Source organism: Drosophila eugracilis, unplaced genomic scaffold (genome assembly GCF_018153835.1).
Source record: "Drosophila eugracilis isolate 14026-0451.02 unplaced genomic scaffold, ASM1815383v1 contig_2088, whole genome shotgun sequence".
Taxonomy (NCBI): domain Eukaryota; kingdom Metazoa; phylum Arthropoda; class Insecta; order Diptera; family Drosophilidae; genus Drosophila; species Drosophila eugracilis.
In genome coordinates this window covers 7,051,511-7,065,310 of record NW_024572964.1, presented here as the reverse complement: position 1 = coordinate 7,065,310, position 13,800 = coordinate 7,051,511, and the positions used below count along the sequence as shown (strand labels likewise).

The following is a 13,800-nucleotide window of genomic DNA, read 5'->3' as shown; positions in this document are numbered from 1 at the left end:
ATTTTAATTGCAATTAAATAGCTCTTGACGTGTATCTGAAAAACATGAAAAGCCTGACCTAGTTTCTAGTTCCGATGAATATATGTTTTAAAATGAAGATAAATGATTAACATGAAAGTTGACTTCACGAAGATATTTTTAGAACTAATTGAAAGGGATTTTTCGTATTAGTTTTAGCCCCTCAATTTTCAATACTCTTCAGTTTACTACAACTTTTTAATACACTTTTAAAATCCCATACGTTGAGTAGATGAAAAAATCTGACTGATTACCCATGTGGATATGAAAAGTGCTGCCATTTCTGGAAAAAAGTTTCCCTATTAATACGCACTAACCTCGTTGGACTTCCGCTTTATGATCTATTTTTTACGATTCTCTGTTAGGACGAAGGACTAGCAGGGGGAGCTGAACTAATGCCTGGGTCCGGGTGCACACAGGACACACATTCCGGAAATGGTACTCCGGCGAGAGTCCACTGTGGATGATGCCGTGAGGTAAACCTCAAATGTTTTTTGCGGGTGTCGCGGATGCTCTTGTGTGTGTTGGCAAGCTTGTTTGTTGTGTTTTTTGTTTGTTTTTCTTGTGTTTTTTTTTTGTTGTTTATTTTTATGATAATGTAATAAAAGCAAATTAACCTATAAAACCGAAAAAGTGCGACTTACACGATGGAATTGCGCCATAAGGTCTGGGCGTGTCCTCACCTCGCTCAGCGAAAGATATATATGTATGACAGTGGGCAGGAGGGGAAAAAAAAGAAGAGAAACGATCCACGTGGTGCTGATGGAAGCAGTGTGTGGGTGTGTTATATGGAGTGGGTGGTGGTGGTACTGCACATGGTGGTGGCACCACCCACCGCGGCCAAGCATCGCCGGAAAATGAGAGCAACGTGTTAGCTCAAAGCAACAAATGACCAAAGCTGTTGCCCCTGCCAAACGTAAATGTGAATTAATTCCAAGGGAAGCCAAGTCATGCCGAGGCCAAAGGCAAAACCCAGCGGTAAATGGAACACTTGGGCAAAATTTAGGAACAAATAGTTTTGGTAGTTTTTCAGTATTTTATAAAGATTTTATTAGCAGGTTATGTTTTGTTCTGGAATTTTGAAGTATGATAATAATATTTATGAAATTAAGAAAACATTTTCATAAAATCTCTTCGAAAAATCGATTGTAAAATCTGGAAAATCTGTTAATTATAATTTTGATGCATATTTTTAATGTGGAAATCTTATTTTAGAGTGTATTTTTTATATTTTTTATAAATTTTAAAGTTTCTGAATACAGATAGCTTCTATATTAAAATATATATAAAATCTAAAGAAACATTTTCTCCCAGTGCAGCAGCAGCAACAAGAACGTAGAGTCCGGGCCAAGTGCCCCTCCGGGTGTTAAGTACAATATTTGCTGTGTTGCGCGTTTTACGAGTGGCGCTTTTGCAATCGCCTGGTTTTCAGAGCGCAAAAGGGCGATGGTCAGGGGAGAGCAGTGGCTAAGAGGCGGTGGCAGGGGGGCGTGGCAGCGGCAGGCCAAATGCAATCAATCAATGGGTCAGCATGATGGTACACACCAGACGAGTGGCACAACCACATGGGGCGTTTCCATTTGCGGCAGCCACACACTGACCACCCTCTGAGCCAAAGAGAAGAAGTCCTGAGCTTGAATCGCAGGCTTGGATTTGGTAACGCAATTGGCAGTGGCGTTGCCAGCGGCGGAGTGGCAAGAAGTGCACTTCACTTACAAATCAGTCGACGGCACTTAAAACCTATTTTGACAATTGAGCTGTCCTCCTGTCAGGCTGACAGCGCGCACTTTTCACGCCACTCGATATAGGATATGTATATATATATTTAATATATATGTGTAGATATATCAGGGTTATAGAAGGGATGGTGGCATTTCCTCCACCGTTTTATGCCGTTTTAATTGCAACATCTGTCACTGCGGTTTATGCATATATCAATTTCAAAATAGCCAGCAAATGGCAAAGGCAATCCTTGAATTCGGGAACCCAAAAACGCCGAACCCCTCACACCGTGGAAAATGAAATATATTTTTATTTTTATTGTTTATTCGCTGGCAAAAACTGTCACAACACTCGCCGTTGACGGCTGTCGAGTTCGGTTCCGTTCGGTTTTCGGATCTTCAAAAAGAGCTGAGGGGGTTGCCACGGAATCCGGGTCTGAGAGAAGGGTCACAGGACTCGATATACGCACTCGATATAGGCAGCCAACCTTTCCCCCGGTTTTTATTGTTGTCATTTTCAGCGGGCACGACTTTAATGGTTGTCACAAAACATTAAAAATTGTCACATGAATATATCGCTGCGTTACGCGAGCGTAATTGAGTTCTACTCATTATGCAATATTTGGCTGATGGGAAAGTAAGTACATACAAATGTAACATTCAATTTTCCGGTGAGAGCATTGATTTTAGTTTTTCATTTTAACAATGTCAAATTTTGGGGGAGAATTATAGCTTAATTAAATGAACAATTTAAGACACATTTTTGGTAAGGGATGCATTTGTTTTGTTACTAAAATATATGGAAAATAGAAAATCATTTGCATGTGCCACAGTTTGTTAGAAAGTAAGTTAGACAGCTAACTATGAAAGCTTGTCAAATTTTGCATTAACTTTTGGTAATAAAAGAAAGGATTTATTTAGACATTTTTCAGACAGTAAAAATATGGAAAGGCAATTCAAATTGAAGGTGTTTTGAGTTATTAAGTTTAGTAAAAGTTACTACTACAGACCAACAAGAAATGATCAATAAATCACTTTAATATTACATTTTATGCTGCCAAGAAATGTAGACAAAAATGTAAAATTGAAATTAAAATTGATTGGAAATTAATTGAAATTGAAAAGGAATTCAAAATGAAAGGTTTAAGGCCTACTAAAAATACTAACATTTTTGAATACCAGAAAATTGAAATGAAAAACAAAAGTTGAAAAATAGCGGTGCCCGTAAATGTAAACAAAAGTAAAACAAAATTAATTTATGCACCTTTAGTGTTTCAAATTAAGTACTTTATAAACTTTCCTAATAACCCATTACCCTCCAATCTCAATACGAAAGTTAATAACTATTATCAGCTTAACCCACTAGCACCCCCGAAAGTGTAAATATTCTGAATCGCAGCATTTAAATACCTTTTCATTGTTCCTCGAAATCAGTGTAATTGAAAATCTCTTAAGCGCTTGGCAAACACACTCAAAGGACGATGAGCCAGAGGGGGAAATGCAGACGCACAAGGATGCCAGGACGCAAGGACGAACTGCAGGCTCTCAAATGAGTTTGTCAATCAAAATGCAAATGTCACCGGGAAGTGACATAATCCCACTTGGGAGTCCCACGGCTAAGCCGAGCGAAACGAGCCGAAATCCCGGTGCGAGCTAAAGCATTTGACCGCACTCCTTCAGAGCCACCATCAAAATCGAAACACTCTCTATAGTACTATATACATATATATATATATATATGGCATCTGATTGAACTCCCGTGCCGCACCGTCGGAAATAGCAACATATGACGAGCTGAAACGTTGACGTTGATACTACAAATTCCGGACAAGGGATGAGGGTCGAGTGAGTGGGGGTGTTAAATTGCATTAATCGGCTCTCGAGCCCGGCGACAACGTTTATGTTTTATGTGCTCATTTATAATGCGAACTGCTCATTTGGTAATGGCTCAATAATGACTGTCAGACTACTTATAAGGCTGCTCCTGCTGCTGATGCTGCTGGCCAGGTCCGTGGAACCACAGACATCTGCTAGGCATTACGGACGAACCCCGGCTATTTGACTTTTCCAAACCAGCCAAAGACGAACCAATCGAAGCGATTCGAATCCAAACCAAACCAATTCCCGGTCACAATAAATCTCCCGATTCTTGAGCAATCCGCGGTGACAGCTCGTGTAATTTTAGGCGCCACTCTCCAGGGGTCAAGGAGGCAAAGAGGCAAGGAGAAATAAATAACGTCGATTCGCAGGTTAGAAATGAGGGAATGAATCTCTTGGCTAAGCCGAACACAGAAACAAACTCAATCCGGCCACGACTTCGATGTGACTGGGCCAGATAGACAGCCGGCGTTAGTTGGCACACTCGAAAAATTTGATGAGATGAAGGAAATCTGAAAAAATAAGAGGGTCGCCCTTTCATTGATGATGGTTAGAACTTCATGGGGTTTCCCCATCAAAATGTTTTACCTTACGATAGAACATTTCTGTAAGATTTCTGAAAATATTTAAACATTAAAAATGAAATTTTTATAGATTTAACTCAAACATTCATTTTAAGTAAATAACAGAAAAATTTAATGTCATAATAGTAGCCACAATTCTTCGAGTGACTCCGCCAGTTGGCAAAAAAGTCATAAAACCGATTAAGCCCAGTGCCATTCTCAGGCCCATTTCGAATCCATTTCCAATCCACAGCCCAATCCATTCCCCCAGCCATGGCCATTTCCACTCCCGTTGCCATACCCATTCCCCAATTGCCAATTATGCCACAGCAGCAGCAGCGGCAGCAGCCCATTCCACCTTATAGCTTACTATAGCATCCCCAACCTCAGGACAAGACAAACGCTGCAAGTTGCAACTATCGAGGATCGTTCGCCGTCGATCGCTGTCTGCAGCATTCAACACTGACGCCAACCGGTGTACAAGCAAAAAAAAAAATAGTAGGTAAAGAGGGGAAAAGTATCTGTGGGATACACCACTATCCACAGCTACAAGATGGCTGCTGCCAATCCTCGCCCGCACCAATGCCAACTTCCCCTTTGGATCAGAAAAATGCAACTGCCTGCCCAGACGTTCTCTTGTCGTGGATGTCGAGTTGGGATGGCATTGGCTGGGAAAACTGCCTCCAGATACAGATACTGGCACTTCAATATGGCATATAAATTCATTTGCAACGCTTATCAGGCGCCACTTTGCCACGCAATCGGTGACAATTGCCTAATCCAACTGGAAATGCCGAACATAGCTGTAATCGCACTGACGAGCCATTTCTCGCTTCCTTAAGGAGATTGGAATGATTTTCTGTTGGGAAAGTGGGAAAAGCTTTTAGGTAATTAATGTTCTTGGAGGCAGTAACTTTTAGTTAATGGGATTATAGAGGCAGCTTTATAAACTCTTTCTCTTAATGTATTTAATGTATATATAGTACCATTTGTTACAAACAAACTTAAAAACATAGTTATTTTTATTTAGCTTTGTAAAGGTGAAAGGTTTTACGAGCAAGTTATAAGCTTGGTAAGCTTTGTGACCAAACCAAACTCAATCTTCCACTCCACATATAAAAAGTGATAAATAAGAGTAATTTATTTAGCCACATTTATGACTTGGAGCACGCTTCCTTCCTCCTATCCACAAGATACATTTAACCCAATCCCAAAACGAAGTGCAGGCATACAAATTAGTGCGCATCTGCGCCATCGAGGCATCCCCAAGGAGGGGATTGGAGGGGCAGAGAACGGAGTACGACACGTCTTGACATTTGCATCTTGAAATGCAAGTGAAAGATACAATCCCAATCTGTGTATCCAGATGCGCCATTGTCACTGTCATCGACTGTGGCTTCCTCTTGGCTAGAACTCTCCGTGCGGATGATAAATGACGTCGATTCAACAAATTGCCGCACATACAGGGCCCGAACCGAAACCATTTGGCCAATTGAGAAGGAAATCAACTCACTCTATGGCCCACATATACAAGTTCTGCAAAGTTAACTCCCAGAATCCAGAGGATGGAGGTTATTCCGCCTCCCAGAATTGCCATTTGGTTGTCTCAATGTCTTAGGAATTAATTTCGGAACTGTTTTAAATATTTCTTTTGCATAATCAAATATTCTTGACACAGACGGCTTCGAATCGAATTGAATTTTATGCAAATTTATATCGAATTTGATTTGCAAGTTTCATTGCTTAAGGGATTTCATAATGGATTATAAACCATTCATATACAGTTTGTCAACAAACTGTTTACACAAGAAATTCTACTACATTTTTGTACTTTGCATTCAGAAAATACAACTTTATATTCAATGTAAAAAGGTTTAAATGGTCAAAACATTGCAATGGGATGGAATAAAAATTAAAACTTAAGTTTACAAAGGTTTGACACAAGAAATTGTTTAGCCAATCTTATTTTTGGATTCTGTTTTGCTCTTCTTAAGAAAAACGGTACTTTACCGTGTGCTTTCGTCGATATTTTTGCATTTCTCTTTTATGTTTAAAAAAAAATTGCCTCTAAAAGTTAATTTTTTAGATTTTTAAAATGTTTTTAAAAAAAATTTACCTTTGAGATCACTTAGTTAACTTTTTCACCGTATATGTAAATAATTTTATATTCAATTTTATTTAATTCATAAGAAATCAAGGCAATTTGTAATTTCAGAGCATCTAGCCTTTAGTCATTCAGTGAAATCAGCGAGCTTTTTTCCGCGAACCACGAGGGATGCAAGAATCCACACAACTACAGTGCCCTGGTCAAATGTTTTTGTTTGTTGTGTTATTTTATTTTTCGCGTTTTTAAAGTGTTTTAAATTAAAGTTTGAAGTGCAATGGAGCTGCCGAAAGAGTTGTCCATTTCGGAGATCCGTAATTACATGTTGGCAAACGATTGCAAAGTGACAAATCACGCGTTGGTGAAGCACTTTAAGAAATTCCTCACCCATCCGCAGTCCCAAAGTGAGTCATTTGTGTTTGTCTTTCGGGTTTGGGGAACCTGTTGAATCTAATGACAAACAAAAACCACGGAAACTTGGTTATGAATATGGATGTTTCTATGATTACTTCCAGATGAGGCTCGCAAGCGTTTCAAGACCTATGTCACACTGCTGTCCACGATCAAGAACGAGAACAATCAGAAGTTTTTGATATTGCGCAAGAAATATGTGAATGAATGTCCCACGGAGGAAGTTGTGGAGCGTGCAGTTGCCGCTGCATCCAGTAACCCAGAGCCCTCAAGTCCAGGCGGAGGATCGCTGAACTTTGACTCTCCCATGAGGCAGCCACCACCGTATAAACCCCCTCCAATGGTCACGTCTCCGCCTGCTGTTTCCATTACCAAGGAGCACCAAGAAAACTATCAGGAATGCGTGGACGAATTTACGGCTGCTATAAAGCGCATAGAACCTGCCCGTTTGGAGAAGCAGCCGTCGATTAAGTCAGAGGATCCGGATCCTCAGGAGAAACCACCATCTTCCCGATCCAACTCCATCGATGTGACCGACAACAAGGAGAATATACCTCGTTTCTCCTTCTCATCGGAGGCATCGACGGATTCCTCTTCCAATGAAAAGCCGGAGAAGACCGATCTTAATACTCCCTCCGGCGAGGGCGATGTGGCCGAGAATCCCATCAGCGTAAAGGAGGCCACGCGCAAGTTCAACCGGATGGCATCTGAAGAGGAGGCTAAAATCATATCGCCGCCAGCCAAGAAGAAGCCAGAGAAGGTGAGTGACTGAAAACCGGTTAACCGGTGCATTACACCCATCATGCGGGTAATGGTTCGGGTTTGGGCGCGGGTGCGGGTGTCTTTTAGGGCCCTTACCTCCCAGCGGTGCCACAATTTGTTCCATTTCCTGTGTGTCAGTGGGAAGATTCGCTCGAAGACAATTCAGATATGCGACGTTTTTTAGCAAGGGCTTAGTTGTGATTAATTAGCAGAGGGTTAAGAATATTTCCATGAAAAGTTTTTAGTATGGGTGGTAGAAATGTAAAGTTTTTAAGTTAATTAACTTAAAATTTTTGTTTGAATATTTAGGTTAGAGGCTCTTCTTAAGTGAGTTTAGAGAAATCTTCATTCTTTATCTTTTACAATTATAAACTGCAGACTAGTTCTTGGTTTTGACTGCTTTTTATCAATCCTAAGGGCACTCTTTCGATTACACAATAGGATTAAGAAGTAGTTCCTTTCCCATCACTGCCTTATGACTGAATGGCAAAAAAGTCCATATCGCTAGTTCACTACAAATCAGGGTCAGATTAGATCTGTTGGCCCCTGAAACCCCCGTAGTAATTATTGTCAATGCATCAGTGACCGTGGCAGGCATTTGGGCCACCTCAAGTGGAACTGCTGGCAGAAAGCCATGGCTCTCACTAAGCTGGTCACCCAAACTGTCTGTCACAGTTTTCCCAGAGCCTTGTCACGAATTGCCACCAGCACAGCACAGCAGAGCATACAGCACCAGAGCCCGAATTGAATAAATCCATTAATTTTATTAGTGGACAATATAAATGTAAGTCTCATAAAACTACATGCGCCTGCATCGTTCCGTTCGCTTTTCTGTCCACATTTCTGTCCCGGCTTTGTCGCCGCGCATTCGAGAGCTGAAGGAGAACGGTATTGGAGAGCTGGTGAGCTGGAGAGCTGATGCCCGACATGTGTACGTACATGTACGGACACATGTACTCCGATTCCGAATTCGATTCCCGAGTCAGATGTGTTTAGTAACTTTGTTCCATCAACTGGCCATGACGACACTTCTCGCCGGCACTTAGGCTGGGTATTTGTTACCCCACCCCCCCTTGCGACTTTATTTTTATTTCATTTTTTTTTTTTTTTGTTATTTGTTGATACCCCAAAAGCCTATTATGTGTAGCAACACATCGAGGACAGTCCCAGAATGAGTTACGTGAGAAATTTTGCGAGCAATAAAAGTTTGCATGCCAGGATGGCACTCAGAAAAATGGGCAATGAAATGGGATCAGGGAAGTAAAAAAGGGATTTTTTAAAACTATATATGTACTTTATCATATTTAAGAGAAATATATACGTTATTTGATTTTGTTAATCAGGGTTAGGAAAGGTTATACTTCATCATACCTAACAAAGTTTATCCCCCATAACTTGTTAAGAAAGTTTGATTATGAATATTGTCCTCTGCGTTCTACCAAAAAACCTTTATCTTACACCCATTTTCCAAACCTAAAACATAGTTTTTCTTAAGAATTAACCAACCTAAACATAAAGCAACATCAACCTTCAACACTTCAAAAAAATCCACCCAAATCTCTGCACAGACTCTTACATATATAATTTGTTGCGTGTCCATTTCAAGATTCTAATTTCGAAAAATCAATCTCCGAGAGCATGTGGCAATGGAATTTGTCAAGCGTTACGGAAAAATCGTTTCTTAGTTAATGTTACAAGCTATATAGTCTATAGTATATAGAATATAGTGCAATTGGGCCGAGTTGTCAAACAACTGTCATCCACTTAGGCCTGTCAATCAAGCAATTTGGAGTTGAAAACGTATATCCCCAGTGCATAAATCATCCGAATCTGTCTGTGGAGACGGATGATGGTGCTATCCCATTCCACACCATCCCTTTTGGATCATGTTTTCGAGGAAGATGCTCTGCCACGAAGCAGCAGCAGTGGATGTACGTCAAACGGAGATTGTCAACGGCACGTCAGATGCTATAAAATCCCACTAAAACATCGGGAAGCGAACTTAAGTGCCTATTTGTACAGACATTCGGACATGGAGAAATCATGAAAACTCGTCCTTATATTGGAAATCTGTTTTCAAAGCATCAATGATGCCGCGTAACTTTGGATTTCTCACGTATTTCATGTTTCTGGATTTTTCACATCCCATTTTTCGAGCAAAGAACAAAATTAAAAATATAAAATTTAAGTTCAAGTTAAAGTGGAAGCCATGGGGGATTTTTTACTAGCTAAAGCAGCATGGAATATGGTTTTTGAGGGGCATTTTTAAATTAGTTTTTTAGTTGTCTTGTATTAAAAATTAGTTCTTAAGTGGAATAAGATTTATAGATTAGTTAAATGAGTATGTAAATTAAGAAAAAAAAGGGAAAATGGTAGTTTAGGAAATATTAATTTCGCCCCCATTTTTCCACAAGTCATTATTAATTTGTCTGCAACATGAATTCAGTTAAGAGAAAGGTCTAACCCCCACTTGATACTGATCGAGTTGATGGCTCCTATTTAGATTATAAAGAAAGTATAAGCTCTTACAGCTTGTTAACAAATTGATTCGCTAACAAGGTACACCATCATTTCCGATGGCGCCAACCGTCTTCACGCAATTATTAAAATTCAGTTGTTAACAATATTGGGATAGGTTTTGATGATGGATGTTGCTTTGGCTGCTTTTTTCGATTATCAAAAGGAGAGAAAAACTAATCATTGCAGGGCGAAAAGAAAGTGGCTCATCATGATGTTCCTAGGAATGCCAAGTAGTGAATCGAATTCATGGGAGTTTTTTCCCTCCAACCATGACTAGGACAGCAAGTGGAGTATCATGATCCATCATGATGGACCGTGAAATTTTTGGCGTTGCAACTGTAACTATGGGATCTTGGATCTCAGCTAGCTGATCAATTAAATTCGTTTCGATCGTTTTTAATTAGCTCGATGATTTTGCATTTTGTACGCTCACTCAGCGCCGTTGTGCGATGGCAAAGGATTGATTAATTTTACGCCCCAAACAACGAGCTGGTTTTCGTTTTTTTTTTTTTTTTGTTTTGTTTTTAAATAACTAATATTGATAGAAAATTTATAATTTGACTGGTTTTGATTGATGAAATTTCGGAAGGTTAACGGGGGAATACAGAAATGTTGGGGTTCAAGTTTTTGGTATTTAAAAAGTGTTTCCTGGTAAGCCTTCAAAACTGAATGTTAATTTAGGCAATTTTTTAAGTCGTGCTTAGCAAAAGTTGATATTTTGATGAATAAACCTTGAAGTGACCCTCCTTAAACCCTTAAACTCAAATTCCTCTTCCATCTAAAACAAACAAACCCAAACTAAAGGAAAGTTCCGTTGATTTTCTGTGACTCTAATTTAAAACCCCCTGCCAAAGCAACCCAAACTATCCTTTAAAGCAAATCCCCATCCCAAAACACAGACTGCAGCATCAAACAGACCGCATATATTCTTATTAAAATAGGTGGAACCTCCAGTGTCCCAGAATGCATATAAAACTGCCAACGCGACCCATATAGAAACTGTGAGGGGCGGGTCCACTGTTGGGGGGTTCAAGGCGAGGTAGGGTTAGAAACGAAAAACCCTTTGCATAAAACAAGTTGGTGAAACATGTTAACATAGCCAATAAGCAGCAATAGAAATTAGTTAGGCAAAGCTATTCTCATCACGGCCATGCCAGCCACAAAGGACCCAATTAAAAATGTAAGGAAACAAACCAAAAGTTGTTATTGCTGTTAAACAACAACGGACTGTGTCCCGAAGCGGTTAAATTTACAACAGCAACAATTTCCAACCGTTCGCCGGACGAGTTGCCAGTCACACCCCCTTCTTTTTACTACGAAAAATGGACGGAGTCGAGAATCCAACCACCCGCCCATGGAAATGGCAAACACGACCATTTTGTGGCATCGGTCCAAAGGTAAGACTCGCCGGGGCCAACGTAAACACTGAAGGGACATGGCCCAGACCCCGATGAGAGTCCTAGTCCTGGACCCATGGCCAAGTCCACAGCCTGGACAAAAAGGACAACGGCCAGCTGTGTGATATAATATCGGGCATCAAGGGACACGGGACATAAGAAAACTGGCCAACAAACAAGCGTTCGGGGAGGATGACTGGGCCGAATGGACTGGGCCATAGACAAGGGCAACCGGTGCTCAACCCACCAAAGTCCCTGTCCGGGAATTGAAAGTTGGAGTTCGAGTCAGAGTTCCAGTCCGAGTTTTGTCTTTCTCTCTTTTTTCTTTTTGTTTTTTTTTGGTCTCCACCCAAAGCCATAAAAAAGCTAGGTAGCCTTGATAGGGGGGTTCCTTTTGGGGTGGGTGACTGCAGTGGGAGAAATGTTACGCTTATATGGTAGAAGAGGTTTTATTATTACTAAAATATATAAGATAATGCTTAACAAATATTGCTTAATATTGCTTAAACTAAAGGCAAAGTTCTAACTATTTTTTCTTACTCGTAGTTTCAGGATCTCTAGTCTGGGCTATGATCTAACTAGTTCCTATCTTATCACAGACTTAAGCTATATAAGAAGGTTATAGAAAATGAGTTTCCTACTAGAATAGAACAAATCTATAGCATTTCCTTAGTTTATTAGTTAATTAGTTGCAAACTTGCTGCTCTACAAGTCACTGATTAATTTGCAATAACTTTTTCCAAAGTGTGGTGGGCGGTTCAGTTTAGCTCCGTTCGGTTGGGCTGACTCGTTGAATGGGTTTATGTTTAGGGTTGGGTTCTTTTGTTTAGCATTGACATGGCCACTTTGCCAGGGGCCTTGAGTCTCAATGTTTGTACTGTTTTGTGATGTTCTGCTGCTGTTTCTGTTCTTGCAACGCCTGTCGCCTCGCTCGCTCGAATGCCGGAATGCCCGAATCTGAATCTGAATCCGAAACCGAATTCCAGTTACCAGTTCGACTTCTACAGAGAGTTTCCCATTGCAAATGGCGACTCCTGGCCTGGCCCTTACCTGGGATAGAACACCAATCCGGCCGTAATTGGAAAAACGTGAGCACTCCGGGAGTCAAGTGGCGTGTAAATAGAATAGAGGGCATGAGGTCCTGGCACGCGTTCTGCGCATCCTGCGGCTAAATGCGGCATTCAAATGTCGTCGTCCTATTTATTAGCTATGTAATGTTAGGCCTGGCTAATAAAGACCACGGGAGTGGATGATGTTTGTTGTTGTTGTTCAGGTGAAGTTTTCGGGCTTGGGGATTCACACAGCTTGTACCGCCCCGCGAACATTACGCGAATGGATAATTAGTTGCCGAAAATGTGTTGCACGCTCGTAAATATGAGGCACACATGTCGACTGCTGTACCGCTGCTGCTGCTCTTATTGTCCCTGGCTGAATGGCACATGTGTGTGTGTGTGTTCGTCCCCCACTTCCCTCCACCTTTCCATTCCCCTCGAAAATCATTAGAGGGCTCATTATCAGCAGCCGAGTTTTGCGGGTGTGTCCCCCGCCGCTTCCGCCTTTTAGCCCTAAAAAACTCTGTAAATCACTGAACCAAAAAAAAAAAAAGAAAGCATAGCTACTTTCTTTTCGAGGGAGATATCCTCGAGAGCAAACGAAGAACGAACCCATCGTACTTTCTGCCTTAAGCACGCGTCTAATAAATAAAAATTATTACCTTCATAATTAGTGGAGGAACATGGCGATGGCGCCGTCGAATGCGTGAGCATAATTACCATCCAGCTTTTACGCCCGTGTCTGCTCTCCATCCTCCACCCTTGGAACAACACATATCCCAATTTCATCCCCATCATTGGCATCCCATCTTGACACTGAGGGAAATGTTTTGGATTTTTATTGGAATTTTAACTAAATTTTAAAGTTCTTAATTGACATGTTAAAAATCTAAGTTAAATTACTACTAAATCTCAGATTCAAGTCCATAAAAACATGATTTTGGTATAATATAGAACCTTATTAACTAAATTAATGGTTAAAAGAACTTAAAAGTCTGCAAATATTACAAAAATATGGAATTTTAAAGCAAGACTTTTCCCATTCTTAAACAACAAGAAGAAAGTTTTCATTAAGTTCTGGCAATTCTTTAGGCTTATTATGCCAATCCTTTAAGTTTTCATCTAATCACAGCATTAAATCTATAAAAATAGTATTAAAAAAATAGTTATTATATATTTTTTATAACCACCAATTAACTTAAAGCAACCTTTTTCCAACTTGTTTAATTTTTTATAACTAAAAAGTCTTATCTTCCTCGCTTCACTGAGTGATCCTGTTCGTGCTTGATCTAATTATGAAAAACAGAGATATATTTTTGAAAGTGCACCGCACACCCAACCCATTCCACATCCCTAACCATATGCACATCCATC

General features: G+C 40.3%; 1 protein-coding gene across 2 annotated transcripts in view; it reads left to right on the top strand.

The window, feature by feature from the left end:
• The first annotated feature begins 6,464 nt into the window (after nt 1–6,464).
• LOC108107766 (fibrous sheath CABYR-binding protein-like) overlaps nt 6,465–13,800 on the top strand; it is a 30,445-nt gene continuing 23,109 nt past the window's right edge. For both annotated transcript variants that reach the window (XM_017215457.1, XM_017215456.2), the window contains exons 1-2: nt 6,465–6,688; nt 6,800–7,455. In XM_017215457.1, the coding sequence (XP_017070946.1) occupies nt 6,562–6,688; nt 6,800–7,455 (783 nt within the window). In that variant the 5' untranslated portion in view covers nt 6,465–6,561. The remainder of the gene's footprint in view (nt 6,689–6,799; nt 7,456–13,800) is intronic.